Genomic DNA, 24,033 nt, shown 5'->3' on the forward strand with positions numbered 1-24,033 from the left:
AAAATCAACCAAAAGATGCTAGATATCATAAACGACCACAATATTGAACAGGTTGTATCAGAACCCAACAAGAGAAAACAACATTCTAGATTTATGTTTCACCAACAACCCTAATCTTATAAAGAAAGTAAAAGTAGGACTAGGAATAAGCGACCATAACCTTGTAAGGATCACTATAAATACGAAGGCAAAAATTCACAAAAAACCGCCTAGGAAAATATACATGTATAAAAAGGGGAACATGGAAGATATAAGCTAGATCAGACCTAAGATCAAAACTTGATAAGTTTAAAGAAGACAGAAATAAAGAAGGTGTAGAAACATCATGGACAAACTCCAAACACCTATTGTTACAGAATCAATTGAAAATAACATACCATCAAAGCATACTACCACGAGATGGAATCTTCCCTGGATAAGAACAGAACTAAACAAATGATGAGAAAGAAACAGAGACTTTACAACAAAGCCAAAAAATCAAACGATAAGAAACAATGAAAATATTTTAAACTTTATAGAAAAAAGTAAAAGAGCAACTTCAAAACAACCACGACCAATATGTCAAAGACATTCTGACACCAGCAGAACAAACAAAAGTACATACAAGCAGTTGCAGAGAAGAATAATGCTACAACCAAGAAAGTTTTGTCGTATATAAAAGGTATGAAGAAGGATAGTAGTAATATCAGCATGCTTAATAAGAATGGTAAGGACATCATAAATGCAGAAGAAAAAGCGAACATCCTTTATCAGCAGTACGAATCAGCATTTTCTAATATTGATTTTAAACAGTACTTAGACATACGATTCTATACAGATGTTGAATTTAGGCTACCAAAATTACCAATAACTATTGTACACATGAAACCAATAAATATGTCGTTACATGGAATTATCAAACAGCTGAAAAATATAAATCCTAATAAAGCAACATGACCCGATCTAATACCTTGCAAAGTCCTGAAAGAGACAACAGAACAAATAGCACCATACCTGAAGATAATATTTAACGAATCCAGCAAATTAGGAACAGTACCAACAGACTGGCTCATCGGTAATGTCATCCCGATTTTTAAAAAGGACGATAAAACAGATTCAGCAAATTATCGTCCTGTCTCTCTGCAAAATTATGGAGCACATCATCTTTAGTAGCATCATGAACTACCTGGATAACAACAAACTCCTGTCCTGGATTCAGGAAAACCCACTCATGCGAACAACAGCTTATAAACACCACAGAAGATCTAGCTAGAATAAGAAATAATAATGGCCATGCAGATATACTGATACTGGACTTCAGTAAAGCCTTCGATACCGTGCCACATCGCCATCATGTACACAAACTCAGGAACAAGGGTATTGACAAGTACACAGTAATTGGATAGATAACTGGCTCCAAAAAAGAAAACAGACAGTACTCCTAACCTGCAACCGTATGATCCGGAGTTCCACAAGGTACCGTCCTTGGTCCTCTTCTATTTCTTCTATACATCAATGACATTGGGGATAATTTAACAACTGGTACCAGCATTAGACGCTTTGCAGATGATTTATTTTTATATAGAGACATCAAAACCAATAATGATACAGAAATATTATTGAAATACTTAACTGAATTAGAAAAGTGGTTAAATGATTTGAAAATGTCATTTAAACCAAAGAAATGCTACGTTCTACAGACAACACATAACATCCGCAATAGAATTATGAGACCATACTTTCATTCTAGTATTCTACAAAGCTGGAACTAAAAGAACATAACCCATACCTAGGGTTGGAGCCGGACAGCAAGCTCAATTGGAACCATCACATTACCTCAACAATTAACAAAGCTTCACAACAACTGAACAACAGAAGAAATTTATAAAGATGCCCTCGAGATATTTAACAACATGCTTACATTGCTCTGGTAAAACCACATCTGGAATACAGTAGCTCAGTATGGGACCCCCATTGGAGGAAGAATATCAAACGGATAGAAATGGTACAGGGTGGCAAGATTTGTAACCAAGAACTACAACTACCAACCCGGCTCTATGACCGCAATTATACAATCTTTGAATTGGTCGACTCTTGAAACGAGAAGAACAACACATCGCTTGATATTATTTCAGAAAAAACTGTACTACCAAGTAGCATTAGAAATTCCGATTTACTACCTCGTCAACAATAGGAAAACACGTCATAGCCACACAGTCATCATCATGCAGCCACATTGCAACACCTCCGAGTACGAATTCAGTTTCTACCCGAGAACAATCCTAGACTGGAACCATCTACCAGGAAACATCGCGACTGACACAGACTCGAACACTTTCAAGGAAAACTGTGGTCACACTTCCATCCTGAGACCAGAGACCAGAGACACAGTGATGCTGTAAAGATCATCCTTATTTTTATCCTGCACCAACCACAATTTTAAACTTGTATATAGTTATATATTTTTTTCAGTTTTGTTGATAACAACTTGTACAGCACCTGCACTTGATGACACAGCATCAGCGTGATGGTATATTTTCCGTTGCTGATTAACGAAAGAAGAAGAGTTAAAAAAAAACCACAAGAACACTCAGCATAGACAAACACATAACGGTATGAGTTCTTTTGTAGGTTTTCTTTATTCTATTTTTTTTCTTTATCAAAATATCATACTTACTACAACCAAAGCAACTGGTTTGATCGAATTTGTCTTCTTGAAAAGTAACCTGTTCATACTTTTGATCAATGTAAACACGTAAGGCGCTAGCATGCAAACAAGCACAGCCCATATCCACGTCACTTCCGTTTTACTGGCACTTCCGGTAGGATAGATCACACTTCCGTTGAAAGTTTTTAGAGATGTTTCGTCCTGTTTTATTGGCACATTTATCTTAGATAACATGTATATAAGCGTTAATTTGGACATCACAGCTGTCAAACATACAATAAGAGCAAATACCGTCACAACGATAGTTCGCGTGATTTTGAAAACGACATTCCAGAAGTCTATGTTTGATTGGCTGTTCACATCTTTGGAACGTGACTCGAACACATCCCATCCTTCTTTTCTATTAGAAAAAAAGATACATTAAAGAAAGATAATTAGTATAGAAGAAAATTCCAAATATTATCAATTAGCTTTAGTGTAAGAAAAACTAATAACGAAAATATACAAATGTGACTAGAGCTCTTATTTTCACCAATTTCCTACCGACTGAAACTGCCAAAAAAAGTCAAGTTCCTTCTAATGTGTTTTTATAGTATTGATAATTTTCTCACTGTTGAAGGTTGTACTGTGGCCTTTAATTACTTACAACCACTCCATTTGAATTCTGATGGATAGTTTATTCATAGTCAATCATATCACTTCTGCCTAATTTTATATTTCTATATTTAAGGAATGACTGTAATATTTTTTCTGTCTATGAAGAAATAACATAAACAATTTGGTGCACTGAATAATGCGCGTAGCGGGTTATTTAACAGTGTGCACCACATTTTTTATGTTATTTCGAATAGACAGAAAAAATATTACAGTCATTTCTTACAATTTAATTCTAAATTCCATTTTAAACCGTAGAAAACCATGAAAAACCGTTGATGACGTCACGATCATATGACTAAATTATGTCTATGGGCTGATAAAAAAATAACATCAGCCAATCAGAAGACGCTTTACATCCAAAATTAAATTATGACAGATGTATGGTGAAAAACTGAAAAACTGCCTATACATTTGTGTGGTGTCATAACGTCAACAAAATGCCTTATAATGCTATCTAAGTTAGGACAACACATGTTGTGTGGAGATGTTAGATTGATGAGGCCCCTCATGGGGGTCCTAGTAATCACATAATCACCATTTTTTTGCCAATATAATCACATAATCATTAAATATTTGCTTATCTTTAGTAATCAAATAATCATAAACTAAAAATACAGTCCTAGGTAATCAAATAATCATGAAATATTTGGCTTAATAATCAAATAATCATTAAAAAACCGGCCAAGTAATCACATAATCAAGAACCCCATGAGGGCCCTCATTGATCTGCATCATGTTGAAGCGGAGCTGGAAGCTTAGAACAACAAAAAATGTTAAAAGTTAAAGAACAACCAATAGAGAGAACAGACAAACGCGTGAACGTTTACAACGTATGTTTTGGTACAGTATAAAAATAGTTTTATTAATTGAATAGTTTTAGTGGACAAAATGAAACATTGGTTATTTAGTTGATTGCCATATCGGCAAGATAAAGCTTCCATCAGAAACTGACCTTTTATATATTTTAAGTGCAATTTTATAAATGCAGCATTTTAGCAAAACTGATATTTACAAACTTATCAGTTTTTTAGTAGGCTGATATAAATATTAATGCCAAACTGTCAAAATCAGCTTTGTTTCTTCCAATGCAAGAATTGTGTTGACATTTTGCAACTGTTAAGGAATGTGTCTTGTTATTGTGCTTCAATGACACCAGACCAAAAAAAAAACAGGAAACAAAAGAAAAGACAGTTTGAAAAATAAACAAAATCAATTTTAATATTTCCAATTAAAAACCCTGATATTTACATTTTTGTACCAGTTTAATATATTGGTTGTTGAAATATAAAGAATCGAAAATATTGGACATAAGGTAAAAAGAACAGAGAAAAATAATCTAAAATTAAAGAAAACAGAAAAAAGGACCTAATATCATAAAACTTACTGTTTTACAGTTTTTTTTCCTTCATGTTCCCTGCCTCTAGACGCAAAGCAAACATCAATCAATTAATCTTATTATAGGTAAAAGAGGGTGTGGGTAGTGTTTTCCGAAAGTGCAGAATATAGCAAAGAATTAAAAAAGAAAAATAGTCAAAAATATATAAAAGAAAAAATATTGGGATACTGAAATAAAAAGAAAAGAACATAATGAGGTTTTAAAATATTAAGAATAAAGAATAATGAACATAATAAATAAAGAACAGAAGAAAAAAAAATCTAAAGTTAAAGAAAACAGAAAAAAGGACCAAATATCATAAAACTTACTGTTTGACGGATTTTTTTCTTGATGTTTCTTGCCTTTGTCTCATTTGTTCAGTTTCTGTCTGGAATGTCTGATTTGTATCTTCCATCTCACCATCACTCTGATCCGAGATACTGTGAGCTAATACGTCACTTCCTTCATCCTGGTCTTCGTCGTAACCATGATTCAGATACGAGTTATGTTGTGGTCTGGTTCTTCCGTATTCCATTTTTATATTTGCTTATCAGTGAATTTCAGAATTGAATTTTTCGTTTGCGTCAAATCGTGTTCACCTATAAAGATATATAACACGGCATTTAAACATGCTTTTCAATTCAAGATAAGATTTTATTTTATGTTTTACAAGTGTCAAAGTGTCATGATATGAAGATAAAAAAAAACGTACTGCAATACTGATCCATATATTTCCCTTTGGCTCAAAATCTGTAAAAATTATTGCAAGATGCTCTAAAATTACAGACATCTTCGAGACATCATTTAGCAGTAAATACGATAATATAAAAATAAGAAGATGTTGTATGATTGCCCATCCAATGAGACTATTCTCCATACAGACCAAATGACACAGTAATTATAAACTATAGCCTATATGAGGGGGAGAACAGGAGGGGTACCCTTCTCCCTTCTCCCACCCCTCTTCTCCTTTCTCCTACCCCCGTTCTCCTTTCTCCCACCCCCTTTCTCCTTTCTCCTATCCCCTTTCTCCCTGTCTCCCTTACCCCTGTCCTCCCCCTTCTATATGTCACCTTACACCCCAGCTCCTTTGTTCTAACAGTGGTGATCTGAGCCGGATCACCCCTACCAGATCACCACAGTTTGAGTTTCTATGTTATGCATGCTCTCTTTTGTTCTGTAACATTTTGGCCGGAATGTCAAATCCACTATACAACTTATAATTATTTATACGGAAAAGACTACCTATCAAAATTCACGTAGAAATAATCCCGTGTATTTACAATACCACTACACCAGGACGACTGGATACGAAATAATAGTTATTTGACATACTTAAAGGAAGCAAGATCTTTTTATAAGTGGGGCGAGTTGTCAGACCTTTATTCAGTGGGGTTTAAACCTTTTTCGATAATAAGTGAGTTTTCAGACTGATTGTTCAATTTGATTTTACACTTTTTCAAAAATGGGTCGAATCGGTAAACAAGAATGGGGCGATTTTTTTATAAGGTGGCGATATAGTGTGGGCCGATTGGCAAGTGGGGCGAGTTGATATTCTTTGATATCTACTCATCGTGTTTGGGGCCATAAAGGGTATACATTATATAGTAATATTTTAAGTATATAATAATGGTTGTGTGGCGTTCTAAACTAGATTTTATTTATTGTAAATGATTTTCGTCCAATCTTAAATAGCTGGGATGTAAAATAGTTATCCCACTCGGACTTGGTGTGTCAGTGTTAGATCATTCCCTGGCACGGCCATCGGGGTGATCTTACACTGACACACCGAGTCTTTGTGGGATAACTATTAAATAAGGACTTCAACAAAGAATAAAGTCCAAGCTGTATGCATAGTCAGTTTTAATTCTTGGGAGTCCAAGAAGTAATATCTGCATGCAGTTTTTCCACAGAAATACTCATAAGTCAATATAAAAATGATTTCTCTACGTTACAGAACTGACTGTTCTCCCCTTTTTGAAAAAGATGAGTATAAATTAAGGGTCTAGGCAATAAAAACCCTTGCCACTTTTATATTTGGATCCAAGCGATTTGAGTTCAAGATTCCACACATTTCAAACATACCAAAAGAATGTAATATAGAAAGACAGAGGTATGGTACGAAATGAGTAACAATGGCGGATCCAGCCATTTTAAAAAGGGGGGTTCCCAACCCAGAGTAAAGGGGGGGTTCCAACTATATGCTCCCATTCTAATGCATTGATCGGCCAAAACAAGGGGGTTCGAACCCCCGGAACCCCCCCCCCCCCCCTGGATCCGCCACTGAGTAAACCTTTGTATCAAAGGGGGAGACATGAAAGGTAAATTCAGTATTGTTGAGACAAATCTTTAGATGCTTGTTAGTAATTAAGATCTTGTGAATCTATTTTTGAAAAGTTCAGATAATGAGATGTATAAGCAATTCTTTTAACAGGCTGGGACGGTTTGATTTTTATTTTCAAATGACAGGATATAATGATAAATGTCATCTTTTTCCCATTTGATTTTGTTTTTTATTCTAACACATAATTACCCAGAAGTTATAGTGTGTGAATTATGTGTCATGAACTATTTGGGCCTTATATATTACCGCAATCGGTTTAGAAATACATATTTATAACTTCTTGTCAAAAAGTCTGTCTGCCGTCCCAGCAATGTGTGGGAAAATCCAAAAAGAAGGATAATCCCGGTTATATTGATAACAGCATGATTTAAGTTCACTTTCAAACAAAAACGTTTCAACAGAATACCACCTAGTACAATGGATATAGATATTCAAGTGGTCCTTATTAATTTACTTTGTTTTCATTTAAAAATACTCGGAAAAGCAATGAATAAGATTTCCAAAAATGTTATCAAGATTACTGTATGTGTATCGCCAGATTTAATGTTTGTATTTGGATAGATTAGCAACCCTTTTATGTATGTAAATAATCAATATTGATACGATTTGTACATTTCACGTTATATTATCAGTACCTTTATAATGACATTAACAATTAATAATATTGATAGGCAAGCCACTTCCTGATTCGATTTCGAGAAATTTATTTTGCATGCTTTAAAGATAAAAAGAAGAGTAAACTTATATTTGATTATTGATAATACGAATAAATGTATTTATTTTAACATAAAAATTAAAAAATAGTATGTCACCTCCTGTCCTCAAGTAATATTGGAAAAAATGGCGAATTCCAAAGTTTGGGGGTTGGGAATCCCCCAAATTCGCTCGGATCAAAACAACAAGTGCACAAAATGATATTTTGTAGAGTAATCTTTGCAAGATTTTGGAATTTCAAACAGCACGAATCCCACTGAAAAACGGGAGTGCTCCGGATATAATCAGATCCTTCTCCACATGAAACATATTTGTAGTGTTACTACTATAAGTTAAATTAAGGAGTTATGGTTACACAAAGTGTTGCGGTCAATGAAGGGAAAACGGTTATGTGTGATGTTAGTACTTTATTATTCTATTTTAAAAAATGAAACCAAATAGTATCATGACCAATTTCCAACGGAGCTTGTTTATGTTATTCATGCCCACCGTCATTTTACACCAAATTTATGAAACTTTGGAAGCCTTTTCGAATAATTCTCTAGAAAATATTTCAATAGATTTTGAAATTTATATTGTAAATATACACACTGCAGTTAACGTTATTTATAGATAATATTGTATCCTTACATCCAATCACAGCGCTCCTAATTTGACTTCCTCCACCTGCCTTGGGTACACAAAAGGCCGGCCAACCTACTGCTAGGAAAATGTAATAGTACCGTTTTCCCTGAAGGCACCCACGAAACAAGACGGTTGTTATTAACAAGTGGTCATTAGTGACAAGTTGTAAAGCTACATAGTATGTTTATATCCTTGCCTGATTCAAAAATGGATACAAAACTGCCTCGTTTTGGAAGTTGAGAATCTGAGATGGAGTTGATCTGCAGAAATTGACAGATAAATGTTTCAGACTTGCCACAGAGGCAGGCAAACAAGGCTCAGACATTGGGCCATTCCAGTTAATATCTGCTAAAGGGGGATGGATGGTCCTTTCTGAGGGGTGTAAAATTTATACATCTTAGGGGTGAAATTTTGGGTTTTTTCATCTGCCACGTAAACTTATACGCAGAAATTTCTGAGGGTCTTGCAGCAGTAAATATGAAAAAATAATTACATCTTACAAAAAATACCTATTTCAGATCTTAGGGGTGCTTTGGAATGAAGACAGTTGCGTATCATGCATTATCTGGTATTGTGTTTAAAATTCTGATGGGTACAATCCTTTCAGTAAAAAATTCTGATAGGTCAAATTTTCCCATGAAAGCCAATCCACCCAATATGAACAGAAACTCTACATCTGATAGGTCTTAATTTATAGATCTGATGGGTAGATTTTCATGATGTTTTTTCTGATAGGTATGAAAAAAAATCTCCCCATCCATCCCCACCTGTCAGAAATTAACTGGAATGGCCCATTGCACTTTTGTTTGCAGAAATATGATAGACTCTCGACTACAATTCTTTGTTGTTTAAAGATACTTGTTTACTGAATCACTGACATATATGTTGATACATGTACATACACTGACTATGCGGTATGGGCTTTGCTCATTGTTGAAGGCCGTACGGTGACCTATAGTTGTTAATGTATGTGTCATTTTGGTCTCTTGTGGACAGTTGTCTCATTGGCAATCATACCACATCTTCTTTTTTATATACACTGATTTATTCTGATGAAATTAGATTACTACTATGTGAATGCCAATGATACAACAATTCACCACAGTCCAAATGAAAATGATGTAAGCAACATATGGTCATCTTTAAGAATTACCACGAGCCATATAACCACCCATACATTTCTGGGTTTGTCAATAAAATAAAGGCAGAATAAACCAAAGAGAAATACAATAGTTATCAAAGGTATAATTGAGAATGGAAATGGGGAATATGCCAAAGAGACAACAACCCGACCATAGAAAAAAAACAACAGCAGAAGGTCACCAACAGGTCTTCAATGTAGCGAGAAATTCCAGCACCCGGAGGCGTCCTTCAGCTGGCTCCTAAACAAATATATGCTAGTTCAGTGATAATGAACGCCATACTAATTTCCAAATTGTACACAAGAAACTAAAATTAAAAATAATACAAGACTAACAAAGGCCAGAGGCTCCTGACTTGGGACAGGCGCAAAAATGCGGCGGGGTTAAACATGTTTGTGAGATCTCAACCCTCTCCCTATACCTCTAGCCAATGGAGAAAAGTAAACGCATAACAATACGCACATTAAAATTCAGTTCAAGAGAGCTCAAAGGTACCAGGATTATAATTTAGCACGCCAGACGCGCGTTTCGTCTATATAAGACTCATCAGTGACGCTCAAATCAAAAGATTGTAAAGCCAAACAAATACAAAGTTGAAGAGCATTGAGGACCCAAAATTCAAATCCGTTGTGCCAAATAAGGCTAAAGTAATCTATTCCATGGATAAGAAAATCTTTAGTTTTTCGAAAAATTCAAACTCATAAGTCGAAGACTATACCATGATCAGAAACGAGTACCGATATAAAGACAAATAGATATAGGAAGATGTGGTGTGAGTGCCAATGAGACAACTCTCCATACAAATAACAATTTAAAAAGTAAACCATTATAGGTTAAAGTACGGCCTTCAACACGGAGCCTTGGCTCACACCGAACAACAAGCTATAAAGGGCCCCAAAATTACTAGTGTAAAACCATTCAAACGGGAAAACCAACGGTCTAATAATTGTTTAAAATCACAACATATAAAACTAAAGACTTAGCAACACGAACCCAACAAAACCGGGAGTAATCTCGTTTTATCCTGAAGCAAATCCCGCTACAAATAATGGTCGATGTCAAAGTCTTAAGAAACTTAGTCAATTAATATAATCAACTTTTAATTATTCTTTTTAACAAGTGGAACACATACAAATTCTCTTTACATGTATTGTTTTACGATCACTTTCAGAATCTAATCTGTAATACATATTTAATATCCAGTTATAATTTTAAACTTGGTCTACTTTTGTATTTACACGCACCTTGCTAACATCAAAGTCACCATGCTTTAAAACTAAACAAATGCATATGTTGGTACTCCGAATCCATAATCAATATTATAACTAATGCATTATTTAAGTTCAGTCAATAACATTCTTTCATTTATTAATAATGTATGGTGCAAAGTTGTGCAGGTTATAACTTTTTATTCAAATATTACACGAGCTTGTCATAATTTGTAGAGTTAAAATTCCTACATTTAATTTGATACTATTTATATGATTTCGTGGAATTCACATTTTATCTGTAATTTCAATTATATTAACCTAAATAAATATGCAATTGGGGCGACTGCACGGCATGGGCTTTTCTCATTGTTGAAGGCCGTGTGGTTGTCTATAATGTATGCACTTCATTTGAACTCACTGTAGATTCTTGTGTACAATTTGGAAATTAGCATGACGTTCATTATCACTGGACTAGTATATATTTGTTTAGGGGCCAGCTGAAGGACGCCTCCGGATGCGGGAATTTCTCGCTACATTGAAGACCTGTCGGTGACCTTCTGCTGTTATCTTCTCTATGGTCGGATTGTTGTCTCTTTGGCACATTCCCCATTTCCATTCTCAATTTAATCTTATAGTGTACACCACATATTTTTTTTTTACTTAGAGTGCTTTTTGAAAGTTTGTTTGGCTTTTTCAAAAATTTTATATCTATATTTTTTTTTTAAACAAGTCATGATGAAAGTTTTTGAATTTAACAGTAACTTTAAACTTTGTTTAAGAGTTAAAATGCCCTTCTTCAAATTTAGAGAAAAGCTTGCTTTTTATAAATGACTATAGATATAGGAAGATGTGGTGTGAGTGCCAACGAGACAACTCTCCGTTCAAATAATATTTAAAAAAAAAAGTAAACCATTATAGGTCAATGCACGGTCTTCAACACGGAGCCTTTCACAATCTCACAAACTATAAAGGGCCCCAAAATTACTAGTGTAAAACCATTCAAACGGGAAAACCAACGGTCTTATCTATATAAAAAACGATGTCATTTTGAAGGCCTTGAGATGACCTATAGTTGTTAATTTCTGTGTCATCTGGTCTCTTGTGGAGAGTTGTTTCATTGGAAATCATATCACATCTTCTTATTTTCAAATTAATTTTCCGTTTCTCTTTCACAATCTCACAGCCCCAAGAGTAGTAAGTTTCACAGTAACCCTTAACCCATAACAATTAATTACATACATAGATCATGTGTATATCATTGGCGATGCTACTTACATTCGATTTTGTCTAACAAGTGCATAACTTTCACTGTGTAATACTGGGAAATAATGTAATACCGGGAAATACTGGCAGCAACATTTCAAAAACGTTCCTACATGTAACTGTACAATAAAATATACCAGTTGAAAACTTTTATGCGCAGTAAATAGTTACTCATTAACATTTATCACTGGACGTTAAGCAAGACACAATTGTCAACCATCGGAGAGCCTGCGATTTGGAAGATGTCTTCTTCTTTTTTTTTTTTTATATAGCTCACGTTGAGCATTGTCATGACTTTCATTACATGACACATCGAGCTATATTTCTTTAAATATTACAATAACAGCAGGGGCGGATGCAGGAATTTTCGAAAGGGGGGGGTGCTAACCCAGGGCAAAGGGGGGGTGCAGGGGGGTGCAAAACATATTTCCCGATACAAATGCATTGATCGGCAAAAATAAAGGGGGGGTGCGCACCCCCGGAACCCCCCCCCCCCCCGGATCCGCCACTGAACAGATAAGCTTAATATAAACTATTGGTTTTGAATTAAAAAAAAAAAACCCAACAACCTTTGTTTATTGCGTAACTTGAAAACCACTTAAAGGTATGAGCCAATGAAAAAAAAACCATGACACTGTAGGTCTGTCAATAACCTACAGAGTGCTAATAAACATGATTAATATTCGAATTTTAGCTTTCGCAAGACAATTTCGTTAGATTTTATTTTATAGATTAATCTCTAAAAGCGATTCGTTTCAATCCATATCTTGTGTTTCAACTATTTAATATATAACAGCGGGAAATAAAATGTAGGCGTGATGTGTGCTCCAAAATTTATTGTCTTATACTGATATAATGATAAAAGTTGTATGTTATAACACTTAATCTTTTGTAAAATTTACATACATGTACATATCTTTTCAAAAACAGTATACACTATAAACTTTAATATTATGAGACAGAGGTGTTACATGTACAATGCAACGTAAGGACAAACTGTACAAATCGGTTGAGAAAGGCTTACATGTTACTCATCAGATGGATGCAAATAAAAATACATCAAAACACAAACATAGAGTGGGTGTAGACAAGTACTTATACATCTCACACACTATGTGTGTGCAGAAAATAGTTAAACTGAATTATCATTGTCACTGAACGTTTTGTGTGCAAAAAATAGTTAAACTGAAATATTTGTCACTGAACGTTGTGTGTGCAAAAAATAGTTAAACTGAAATATTTGTCACTGAACGTTTTGTGTGCAAAAAAATAGTTAAACTGAAATATTTGTCACTGAACATTTTGCGTGCAAAAAATAGTTAAACTGAAATATTTGTTACTGAACGTTTAACAAGTTACACTTGTCAATCATATTAGCACGAATTTAGAAGGTGTCTGGGTTTTTTTTTTATATCGCACATCGAGCTTTCCTTCATGTTGATCTTTTTACCAATTTCGCAAACAACGGTAAATAAGGAACCTTTTTCACGGCTGCACGTGAAATAAAAATGGCAAAACCCGTTGCACGAAAATAACCCTTTACCACCCTCTTTATTGCATAACTTAAAAACCAATAAAAGGTATGAGACAATGATAAAAAAAATCCCCAAAAAACTTGACATTGTAGGTCTGTCAATATCCCACAGAGCGCTAATAATCATGACAAATATTCGATTTTAAGCTTACGCAAGACAATTATATTAGATATTTTTTTTATAATATAATCTCTAAGAAGTTTTTCATTTCAATCTATATCTTGCGTTTCAACTATATTTATACCAGCGGGACAAAAAGTGTAGGCGTGATTGAGTAATGATGAATCTCCAAAAATCAGTGTCTTATACTGATATTATGACATAGCAATTATTCTTTTGCAAAATTAGCAAATTGTATTTTTATCTTTGCTTTTTATACATTGTGACTTGGATAGAGAGTGTCTGATTGGCACTCGTACAACATCTTCTTATTTCTATATATATATACTGGGAATTTGTTTTTAAACTGTTTACAATACATTGAAGCATGAAACTGGGAATGTTTCAGAAATAAAAAAATATGAAATATAACAATAGAACAGGAATGTAAGAAAAACAACAGCCTGACCAAAGAGTATATAACACAGCTTTAGGCCTCCAATCAGAGTTCAGTGCAGCTATATAATCTATCAACCCCAGGCGAGCTTTGGATTCCCTCAAACAAGAATGTTTACTAGTCCAGCTATAATCCCCAATATGGACGCTACACTAAACTTCGAAACCGTCAATCCTTTTTGTTTTAATAAATATCTCATTTGTATCAATGTGTATTGGCTTAATGGTCACCCAAGTCAACTAAAGATAAATATGAATCTCCCTATTATAAAAAGTAGTAAACTAAAAAATAAATTGAAAAATAAATATTTTATGGTGTAAAAAAATGTTTTTAATTTCACGATTTTTTCAAATTATCACAAAAAGAACACAATATGCTGAATGTTATGTCTCAAGCTAACACGAATCATAACCTTGAATCAAATTAGATAGACCTTCAGTTTAACGACAGATTTGTATTATGTGATTTCAAATAGACAAACAGATTCGATGGCGTTGTGGTAGGCGCGTGCTCGCCTCGAGTTCACATCTGGCCTTGAAGGACGAGTGCAACAATTCAATTTAAAATTTACAATTTTGAGTTAAAAATGTTACTTCGTGTTTCAAGTACGCTATTTACACTGAGTCTTAATTTTCAAATTTCTATACAGGTTTTGATTGAGATCCAAAGAACAACAGTGAAATAGATCTATTAACCTACTCATTTTATTGAAGAAAAAACAGTATAGTCCTAGTACCCGTTAATGTAAAAAGATATCGTACAGTGACCAATAGTTGATAACTTCTATGGCATTTGGTCTATGGTGGATGGTTGTCTCATTGACACTTATACCACATATCATTTTATATACACAAAATCCATAGTCTGAAAGCTATATTACGTAAACGTTAAATGTATTGAAATAAAGCACATTAAAACAACATACAGATATGAAAAGACCATTTATCGATTACACAATCATTATCAATCAGCCTTTATCTCACGTGATGTGATTATTTTTTATTTTTTTTCTAATTTTGATAAATAGGGACATGAGGGTATGAAGGGGTTATACATACAGAAAAAGAGTTTGCCGTGGATTCACTATTATTCGTTGGATGGCAATTTCGCAGATTTCTAGGTTACAAGGCAACCACGAATCCAAATGTTCAATAAATTACAAATTTTTTATTCAAATGTATGCAGACTTTGACAAGAACACGAAATCGAGTATCCATGAAAATGCAAGTTTGCTGTAATCCACGAAAATTGGTTTCCATGAAAATAAATGAATCCACAGTATTGGACAAATCTACAGAAATATTTTTCCCAAAACATTGAGAGAACAGAGAAAAATAGGACAACAAAAAGAATAAATTGGTTCTTCACATAAAAAAAAGAGAATAATGGGTAAATTTATAAAGAATGGCAAATAATAACGCTACTAAAGGTGATACGTGGCTGAAAACGTAAAGTTCTATTATATTCATAACTACTCTAATTATCAGAACAACAACGTTAAATCTGCATATTTACGGTAGCAATTTTATGTTTTTCAATCCCTGGGATTGAAACTCATGCTATTAGGATATCGAGACAACCCCGCTTCAAATTTGCGGAAGCACAATCTTGTTTATCAATCCCTGGGATTGAAACTCACGCTATTGGGATATTAGGACAACACCGCTACAAATTTGAGGAAGCACAATCTTGTTTTTCAATTACTGGGATTGAAACTTATGCTATTAGAATATCGTGACAACCCCGCTTCAAATTTGCGGAAGCACAATTTATTTTTTTCAATCGCTGGGATTGAAACTCATGCTATTGGGATATTAAGACAACCCCGCTGTAAATTTGCGGAAGCACAATCTTGTTTTTCAATTACTGGGATTGAAACTTATGCTATTCGGATATCGTGACAACCCGGAAGCACAATTTTGTTTTTCAATCGCTGGAACTGAAACTCATGCTATTAGGATATCGAGACGATCCCGCTTTCAGTGCGTGCGACCACAAGGCCACCTACTTTGGAGTTTATTTTATTTTTGTTTCCCAATCCACTATAAATAAATATGTATAAACTAAGGCCACCTACATTGAACTAAACGAATAACCTCTATCCAGACCCCCGGACACCTGGCTGTCACTGCATATACATTGTATATTCATGTTCGTATCTTTTTCCCCCGAGGTTTTAGATCTGCGAAATATTTAAATTGATTGGTAACTAGTGAATGCTTTTGAATCTACGATCAATACCGATCTAATAATGGTTTAAAGATGTCAATAAAAATTATGAATTTTCTTGACACGTTTTTTAAAATTGATTTGACAGGCTTCTTCCTTGTTTATGATTGACCTTGGAGTGAACCTGGTTAATTTTAAGGTCAACTAGATTGGTCCGCTGTCCTGTGTCTGTTTAACCTGGTCTTATTTTAGCTATTAAAAAACCCCAGCAGTGGCGGATCCAGCCATTTTAAAAAGGGGGGGGGGGGGTTCCAACTATATGCTCCCATTCAAATGCATTGATCGGCCAAAACAAAGGGGGGTTCCAACCCCTGTAACAACCCCCCCCCCCCCCCCTGGATCTGCCACTGCTCAGTTGCTTTTCCTTTGTTTCTCCTTGCTGTGTCTGCCTTATTATGTCACTTACAACATAAAGAAATTGAAATATGATTTTGTAAATCTTCTGGAAAGATGCTTTTTGAGGGAACATTTGGACTTAACTGATACAATGTTTATCAAATGCTCTTAATCATAATGTGATTCAAAATATAAACATTACGTACTACGAACTGTGTATATATATAAAAAAAGAAGATGCGCATAATCGAATATAGTGCGCATGTAATTTATAAAAAAAAAGAAGATGCGCATGATCGAATATAGTGCGCATGTAATTTATCAAAAAAGTTACTTGGTTGGCTGAAAACTCCCGAAATATTCTAATATATGAGTATTTGAGTATAACGTATTTAATTGATGAATATATCCTGACAGTCGCGGCGTGTAAAAACTTTGTAAAGAAAACATTAACTAAAAAAGGGGGGAGTCTATATATTACCCCTAGATGAATGTTTGCTTTGCTCTGTCCTTTTAAATTGAAGCTAAGTAATCAAAAATTATCAAAAAAAATATTAATAATATAAAAAGTAATATATTTGAATCTGGGCAAAAAACAAATTTTCCACATTGTAAAAGAGGGACGAAAGATACCAAAGGGACAGTCAAACTCATAAATCTAAAACAAACTGACAACGCCATGGCTAAAAATGAAAAAGACAAACAGAGAAACAATAGTACACATGACACAACATAGAAAACTTAAGAATAAACAACACGAACCCCACCAAAAACTAGGGGTGATCTCAGGTGCTCCGGAAGGGTAAGCAGATCCTGCTCCACATGTGGCACCCGTCGTGTTGCTTATGTGATTACAAATCCGGTAAATAGTCTAATTCGGTAGGTCACATTCATGAAAGGGAAGGGGATTGTAGTTACGACGTAAAGAACATATCCGATATCATTTGTGAAACGGTTATTCCATAACGGTCAACCAACTCGTGATGGCGTCCGTAAAATTTACGAAAGGGATGATTTCAACTTCATCATTTGGAACTCTTGGTTTAATAGCTTCCTTGTAAGCAGTAACTCTCTATCAAGAAAATCATGATAGGAAATGCAAGCACGGGAATATCGTATCAATTGGGAGATATATACCCTATATATGTAAAACTTTTTTCTGTCCTAAACATAACATTGCAAACTAATCAGTAATATAAAAGTTAACATATTTGGATTTGGGCAAATAACAAATTTTCCACATTGTAAAACTTTTTCTATACTAAACGTATCATTTGTAAAGGTTATCGGTAGGTATCTAAGGTTAACGTTTAACAAAGTGTAGTATGTGCAGAGTTTTATCATGGGTTATATTTACAAATGATTACACGTACGAATTCGCGTCGTTTTGATAAAAGTCCAAAACATGTACCCCGGTGTGAATTTTATCTAAAGATGGTTCTTAAAACATATTTTATATTGCATTTTAAGTTCACTACACTTGTAGACTGATAAACGTATAAAGATATTATGGCTTAAGCAATGTATGAGACTTTAGTGTAATAAAGTTTATTTAAACGAATCTTTTCTTATTTGATAATTTATAAAAATGTTCAATCTTATTTAATACTCTGTTTTAAATTAGCTTCACAAATATTATTTTTGAAAAAAAAATAAAACAAAAGCAAAGAATACAAAAAAAAGTCATGTAAAATACTTGATTTAAACGAGTCTGTTTTTATTTGATATTTTATAAACTTAATGTTCAATTTTATATACAACTCTGTGTTTTTAAAAAGCAATGTATAAGTCTGTAGTGTAATAAAGTGGATTTAAACGAATCTATTCTTAATTTTAATTCTTTATAGAAGTACAATCTTACTTAATACTCTATATAGCTTTACAAATACAAATATCATTATTGAAAAAAACTTATAGCAAAGTAGGATGACAGGATTGAACATATATACATGTACATACATGTACATGTACTTGACAAGACTGATTGCGGTATTTCGGACATTTTTTAATGTGCACACTATTGTTATGAGAAACATGTAACTACAAATGTATATATACCAATGTAGATACTAGAACGCAAATAAATAAATGAATAGATAAATAGACAGATAGATAGATTATTAGATAAATGTATCATATCTCAATAAAATTTATACTACAGAGAATATGTTGAATAATCAAGTTACCATTTCAAATTTGTAAATTTAATGTATTCCATATTTCCATTTTTCATTAAAAACCTTATGTGAACCCTCAATCTTATATTGGGGAAATTGTAAAACAATTAGAATTCTGTAATCGTAGCCTTCCAGCAGTAAACTAATTATTTCAAGGCAGACTCCCTCCCCCTTTTCTATAGTTTAGAATGTTTTTGATCGATTTAAATAAGCGGTTAACAAAAATAGTTACATTGGAGGCTCCTATTTCCCTCGTTCACAACAACCCTTTTAAATTGGAGGAAAATGTGATTTAAACGGTGATTCTGTTAACTTTCTTCATCTCGATCTGTAATTTAAATGGACACAGTGAATAACTGAATTATAGTACAACCGTTTTTAAACGCCCGTCAATTGACGGGACGTATTATGGTATACAAATGTCCGTCTGCCCGTCCGTCCGTCCGTCCGTCTGTCTGTCCGTCTGTCCGTTTGTCTGTCCGGCGTAAACATGTCGCACCGTAACTTGAGAACGACTTATCCAACTTTCATGAAACTTTAAATAGTTGTTTCTTATGATGGTCAAATGATCTGTATACTTTTTGGTGAAAATAAGATCAAAACTTTTTGAGTTACGGCACTTTGTAACTAAAACAGGGTGTGTGTTTTTTTCACATGTCGCACCTTATCTCAAAACTGATTTTTGATTATTGCTTAAAACTTTACACACTTCTTAGTTATATTAATCTTAATATCTGTATATTTATTGGTGATTATTCAAAATTTCATTTTTGAGTTATTGAGTATTTGTAAAAAAAGGGGATGTTTTTTTACATGTCGCGCTGTATCTCAAAAACGATTAATGATTATTGCTTAAAACTTAACACACTCCTTTATTATATCAACCTTAAGATCTGTATACTTTTTGGTGATGCTTCAACATTTTATTTTTGAGTCATTGAGTATTTTGTAAAAAAAGGGGGAGGTTTTTTTTCTCGATCTATGAGTTTGAATACTTTTTGGTTTTGATTCAAAATTTTATTTTAGTAATATTTAGTTTTTTGTAAAAAAAAACCAGGAGGGGTTTCACATGTCCTGCCGTATCTAAAAAACAATATATGGTTATTGCTTAAAACTTTCTCAGAAACCATTTCTGATTTTGCATAAAACTTCTACACAAGATGACGGGCGTATCATGCGCTCATGGTGCAGCTGTTTATTTTTCAAACTGAAACACAAACTGGCAATAGGAATAAGAATGAAGGTAATAATTTCACGACTTTTTTAAAAAGCGTCCGACCTTCAATCATAGTAATTTACACCACATGTGGAGCAGGCTCTGTGTACCCTCCCGGAGCACCTGCATTCACCATTAGTTTATTTTTTTTTTGGGGGGGGGTTCGTGTTGCTAAGTCTTAATTTTTTTCATGTTGTGTTGTGATGACTAATACAAGTTTTTTGTCTGCTTATATAAAAAAGAAGATGTGGTATGATTGCCAATGAGACAACTGTCCACAAAAGACCAAAATGACACAGACATTAGCAACTATAGGTCACCGTACGGCTTTCAACAATGAGCAAAGCCCATACAGTATAGTCAGCTATAAAAGGCCCTGATAAGACAATGTAAAACAATTCAAACGAGAAAACTAACGGCCTTATTTATGTAAAAAAAAAAGATCGAAAAACAAATATGTAACACATTAACAAACGACAACCACTGAATTACAGGCTCCTGACTTGGGACAGGCACATACATAAATAATGTGGCGGGGTTAAACATGTATTTTTTTAACAGTGATGTTGTCAGTTTATTTTCGAATATGTGTTTGAAAGTACCTCTGGTATCTTTCGCCCCTCTTTTAAATTTTCTAAATTGTGCGGATGTCACATATCTTTATTTTTTTTTGTAAGCAAGTTGTATTTATTGCTAAGTTCGCGTATAGCGATATGAAGTTGATATTATAATATCATTTAGAATTTGACAAGTAAAAATAAATTTAACTGTTTTTTCGTTGCTACACCATAAGTTAAAATTGAGAATGGAAATGTGTAATGTGCCAAAGAGACAACAACCCGACCATAGAGCAGACAACAGCAGAAGGTCACCAACAGGTCTTCAATGCAACGAGAAATCCTCGCACCCGGAGGCGTCCTTCAACTGGCCTCTAAACAAATATATACTGGTTCAGTGATAATGAACACCATACTAAACTCCAAATTGTACACAAGAAACTAAAGTTAAAAAAATACAAGACTAACAAAGGCCAGAGGCTCCTGACTTGGGACAGGCGCAAAAATGCGGCGGGGTTAAACATGTTTGTGAGATCTCAACCCCCCCCCCCCTATACCTTTAGCCAATGCAGAAAAGTAAACGCATAACAATACGCACATTAAAATTCAGTTCAAGAGAAGTCCGAGTCTGATGTCAGAAGATGTAAGCAAAGAAAATAAACAAAATGACAATAATACAAAAATAACATCAGACTACAAGCAGTTAACTGAAATGCCAGCTCCGGACTTGAATTAAACTGATTGAAAAATTATGTCTTCATCATATGAATATCAGGCACAATCCTCCCCGTGAGGGGTTTAGTATCATACCATCATAACATACATGTATATGAGAAGAACATAACTCGTGTCATGCCAACAACTGGTTCATTATAATGAATGTGTTTAGTTCCGATGCAAAGACCCTATAAGTGAATCAGTATTAACGCCAAAATATGCAATCTTTAATGACCTGACAAGTTGAACAGTATCGTAACTATATCCCTTCTTAATAAGTCTATTAAAAGGTTTTGTTAGCTTCTGAGGTGAATACTGACATTTTTGTGCTTTATAAAGAATATTTCCATAAAATATTGGATGTGAAATACCTGAACGTATGAGAAGTCTGCATGCTATCTTTTATCATTTTAAGTTTATTTACCATAGTCTCAAGAAGAACAATTCAATACGGGGTTATCTTCTCTTTGTATACTTTTGAAGTGGAACGATTTAATACGGGGTTATTTGCGGACACTTTGAAAGCACCAGGCAAATTGATAAACAATATTTTTAAAAAATTGATAAAAGATTAAGGGGATTGTGTTTTTTGAAGAAAAAAAAATGCATGCAGGAAATTGTTATCTTTGTTCTTCAATCCATTTCCTGTTAATATTGTAAAAATGTAAAAATGACTCAATCTTTGATCTTAACAACATTAGATTATTAGTTAAGGATAAAGATTGTCGAACAACCTTGTCCGGCCTATAGTCTACAGGTGCATTGTTCATATAACAGAGAGAATATAAATTGTTTTTCATATAGTCAATGTCGCATTTCTATCTTCGACGACCTTAGGGACGACATCAAAAGTTCAGTGTAGGATACAAAACTTAATTCACATAGTTTTTTCACTGCCCCCCCCCCCCCACCCCTCTTAACTTAATTTGGGAAAAATTGATTTACCAATAGGGATATATGTAAAAATCGATTTTAGATAAACAAAACTTGCAGAATTTTAACCCCCACCCCAAACTATTTGATTTAAGTTTTTTTTTATCCTACATCGATCTTTTGATGTCGTCCCTTAATCTATTGTGTTAAAAAAAAACGTGTCGGGAAACTGTTGGTATCTAGAGGGATATTATAATACACTTGCAAATTGTCTTTTTACGGGAAAAAAATAATTGAAACTATTTTGATCAGCAAATTATTTGTTTCAGTACTAAATAGTTCATAACAAGTAAATAGTTTTGTATATAACTATTTAATAGTAGATATTTCTTTTCGGACAGTTTCGTAAAAGTAGCAAATGTATTCTTTTATGAGTCAATAAGGAAATACGTATATATAAATGCATGTATATATTGAGGTATAATAATAAAATAAAAGACTTACTGCACAGAGACTCATCCTACCAATAAGTACTGTAAAATTATGCATACAGATAAAGTCCCGTGTCCCTGCCGCTATGACTTAAGTTTCCTAACAACACTTTAAAACGAACCGATATCTCCCAAAAGATCACTGCATGTGCCGTTTGTCGAATTCACTAAAAATCAATGAAAAATCTATAAAAGTTTGAACGATTGTTATAAATGATCCAATGTCGTTGAATTCAAGATACGGGCTCTGTGTCATATCAGATTAGATAAAACCCTATCCTTTATAGTCATTGTAGTACTTCCTTGTTTTATCTATCATTGGTATCTTAACTGGCTATTAGTGAAATCGACTTCCCCTTAAAAACAAAGGTTCGTGTCACTCGCAGCATGACTCGGTTGTTTTAAACTAGAAGCAAGCGGAGTAGAGCTACTGTGGTTTTTCTTTAATGTTGTCAAAAATACATGGCCATTATGGCCAACGATAAATGGCGGACCCGTGTTCAGAAAGAGCAATATATCCTACACTTTAAAGACATCCTTGTAGACATCGAAAAAAGAGCAGGCTAATGCCGCTACAAGGCAACAAGCACTCGCACCCGCAAAGTGGAAAGGGATTAATATAAGTTGCAAAACTTGTTTCACAATCCACTATAAATAAATATGTTTAAACTAGACTAAGTATTTGCACTGAATTTAGGAATTCTTTTGAATATAAGGTGTATAGGAAAAATTTAAAAAAAGAGAAAGCAGGAAACGAGGTAAATGATTGTTAAAAATATAAGGAAAATAGACAAATATTAAAAAATAAATGAAAATACTTGCTTTCAAATACACTTTTTTTAAATTTAATTTTCAAAAATCAAGTTTTTATTTCTTGACATAATATTGTTAAGCCGAGAAAATTAATATTAAATAAGAGAATTCCAATATCTGTTGTACTACTTTTTCAGGAGACGATAATTTGATATTCTTTAACAAGGGATTATTGGGAGACGTAACATTTATTTTTGATATTGTACACAAATTACGCATGCATTTTGTGGGACAGAATTAAATTCTTCTTCGTGCCTCAAGCGGTATTTATTTTTTCAACTAGTATCAGTCCACAATATCAATATCGACCCTCCCCTTTTTCCTACCAAGAGAGAGGAAAAAGAATTGTCTTCCCTGATAGAAAGAATATAATTATGTATTTTCTTCAAATAAAACTAGTAGCAGTTAAGGACTTTTATCAATTTAGAATAGTTTAAAACTGTAAATTATAACTTTTAAAAATCCGGCAACGGTAAACTATAATAGTTATTAAAGTCTATATGATTTTGTCCCTGGTTGATAGTTAGCTCATTAGCAAAAAAATATAAAAAATAGA

General features: G+C 33.7%; 1 protein-coding gene across 1 annotated transcript in view; it reads right to left on the reverse strand.

The window, feature by feature from the left end:
• LOC143058173 (chitin synthase chs-2-like) overlaps positions 1–22,916 on the reverse strand; it is a 46,742-nt gene extending 23,826 nt beyond the window's left edge. Inside the window, exons 1-3 of the mRNA XM_076231636.1 lie at positions 22,678–22,916; positions 5,009–5,278; positions 2,657–3,047 (exon numbers count right to left, since the gene is read on the reverse strand). Of these exons, the coding sequence (XP_076087751.1) occupies positions 2,657–3,047; positions 5,009–5,214 (597 nt within the window). The 5' untranslated portion in view covers positions 5,215–5,278; positions 22,678–22,916. The remainder of the gene's footprint in view (positions 1–2,656; positions 3,048–5,008; positions 5,279–22,677) is intronic.
• Positions 22,917–24,033: the final 1,117 nt, after the last annotated feature.

This window comes from Mytilus galloprovincialis, chromosome 14 (assembly GCF_965363235.1).
Source record: "Mytilus galloprovincialis chromosome 14, xbMytGall1.hap1.1, whole genome shotgun sequence".
NCBI classification, from domain to species: domain Eukaryota; kingdom Metazoa; phylum Mollusca; class Bivalvia; order Mytilida; family Mytilidae; genus Mytilus; species Mytilus galloprovincialis.